Source organism: Mus caroli, chromosome 2 (assembly GCF_900094665.2).
Source record: "Mus caroli chromosome 2, CAROLI_EIJ_v1.1, whole genome shotgun sequence".
In the NCBI taxonomy this organism is placed as follows: domain Eukaryota; kingdom Metazoa; phylum Chordata; class Mammalia; order Rodentia; family Muridae; genus Mus; species Mus caroli.
Genome location: NC_034571.1, coordinates 57426019 through 57427725, shown reverse-complemented (window position 1 = coordinate 57427725; position 1707 = coordinate 57426019). Strand labels below are relative to the sequence as shown.

At 39.1% G+C, this 1707-nt stretch overlaps 1 protein-coding gene across 1 annotated transcript in view; it reads left to right on the top strand.

The window, feature by feature from the left end:
- Nucleotides 1-1707, top strand: part of Ifih1 (interferon induced with helicase C domain 1) — a 48281-nt gene that overhangs the window by 42687 nt on the left and 3887 nt on the right. The window contains exon 13 of the mRNA XM_021155759.1: nt 1345-1506. Coding sequence (XP_021011418.1) covers nt 1345-1506 — 162 coding nt within the window. The remainder of the gene's footprint in view (nt 1-1344; nt 1507-1707) is intronic.

Sequence of the window (1707 nt, the reverse complement as noted above, 5' to 3'; positions counted from 1 at the left end):
AGAGAGAGGAGAGAGAGAGAGGAAGGAAGGAAGAAGGAAGGAAGGAAGGAAGGAAGGAAGGAAGGAAGGAAGGAAGGAAGGAAGAAAAGAAAGAAAGAAAGAAAGAAAGAAAGAAAGAAAGAAAGAAAGAAAGAAAGGAAGGAAGGAAGAAAGAAAAGAAAGAAAGAAAGAAAGAAAGGAAGGAAGAAAGAAAAGAAAGAAAGAAAGAAAGAAAGAAAGAAAGAAAGAAAGAAAGGAAGAAAGAAAGACTGATTCTGTTTCAAATCTCTCTTACTCTTCTATATTAACAAATTCATGATATGTAGAAAACTTAAGATGAAGAAAATATACAACATTATTCTTAACATGTGAAAGTTTTCTTTTTCATCCTTAGGTGGGTGACAAGTTGTATAAGATGAAGCTCATTAAGCAGCCATCTTGCTAGCAAGCAAGATTATTTTAGAGAGTGACCTATAGGTCAGAGGCGTATGACTACAATATGTATGTAATTTGCCTTCAGAATAGTATTGTAGTTGATAGTTAAGTTCCTGGGCTAGGTAACCAAAGCTTATACTATTAAAAAAATATGTCTATACTACTTTGAGTGATTGATCCAGCCTAGTGAGTCCCACCCCTGGTCAGTGCTAGGTATTTATGCTCCATTGGATGGCCCAATATCCATGCACGAATGGATGTCACTAAATGAATGGCCTCAATGGTCTTTATAAATCAGGAAGAGGACAATGAAGGTATATGTGGAGGTGGGAGAGAGGTAAAGGGGAGGCCTGAGAGAAGTTGGAGGGGACAGATGGGAAGTGGACAGTATCATATTTTGTTGTTTACATGAATAAAAATTTTAAAGAACAATGATAAAATTGATGAGCCTAACTTTTACCTTCTTAAGAGGCCTATAGAAATTTGACTCATGATTGTGTGCATTTTCCCAAAGAAATGTACAAAGTCCAAAGTAGGCTTCCAGGAACAGTTCTGTTGTGCTCAGAATTCCTGGTGCCAAGGTCAGAGAGAGCCCTTGTCCTCAATCATCCTTCCAAATAGATGGCTTTACTGTCCAAGTCACTGCTCAGGGTTTCTGTGGTGTAAGACAGTTGCTCAGAGTGCAATGGGGCTAAATGGATGGTTGTGTTATTTTGGCCCCTAAGAGTTGCCAAAACCATTCTAGAACATTGAATTAAAGAACATTTAAGTTCAAAAATTTATCCACAAGCCGTGGGTAATAACTACCTTTACTAAGAATAGGGAGATCATTTGAAGACTGGGATTCTGAACAAAGACTATCTTCTCAGTTTCAAACCATGAGAGCTCATAACAAGACACAACACTTCCTTTTTTTGTTCACATTCTCAGGCCCGGGGTCGAGCCAGAGCTGATGAGAGCACGTACGTCCTGGTCACCAGCAGTGGCTCAGGAGTTACCGAACGGGAGATTGTTAATGATTTCCGAGAGAAGATGATGTATAAAGCTATTAACCGTGTTCAAAATATGAAACCAGAGGAGTATGCACATAAGGTATTATTCTTGGCCACCACTGAGTTTAGTTTTTGCCTAAAAATGGCTATATTTGATTGCCACAGATGACTGTGTGGCTACTTCTTCAGACAGAAATTGGGCTGAGTTATCAGCTTATGTTGGAAGACTTGTTCTTAGTCCAGATTCAAACACAAAGCCTCCAAATCTGGTGTGGTGTGTGTGTGTGTGTGTGTGTGTGTG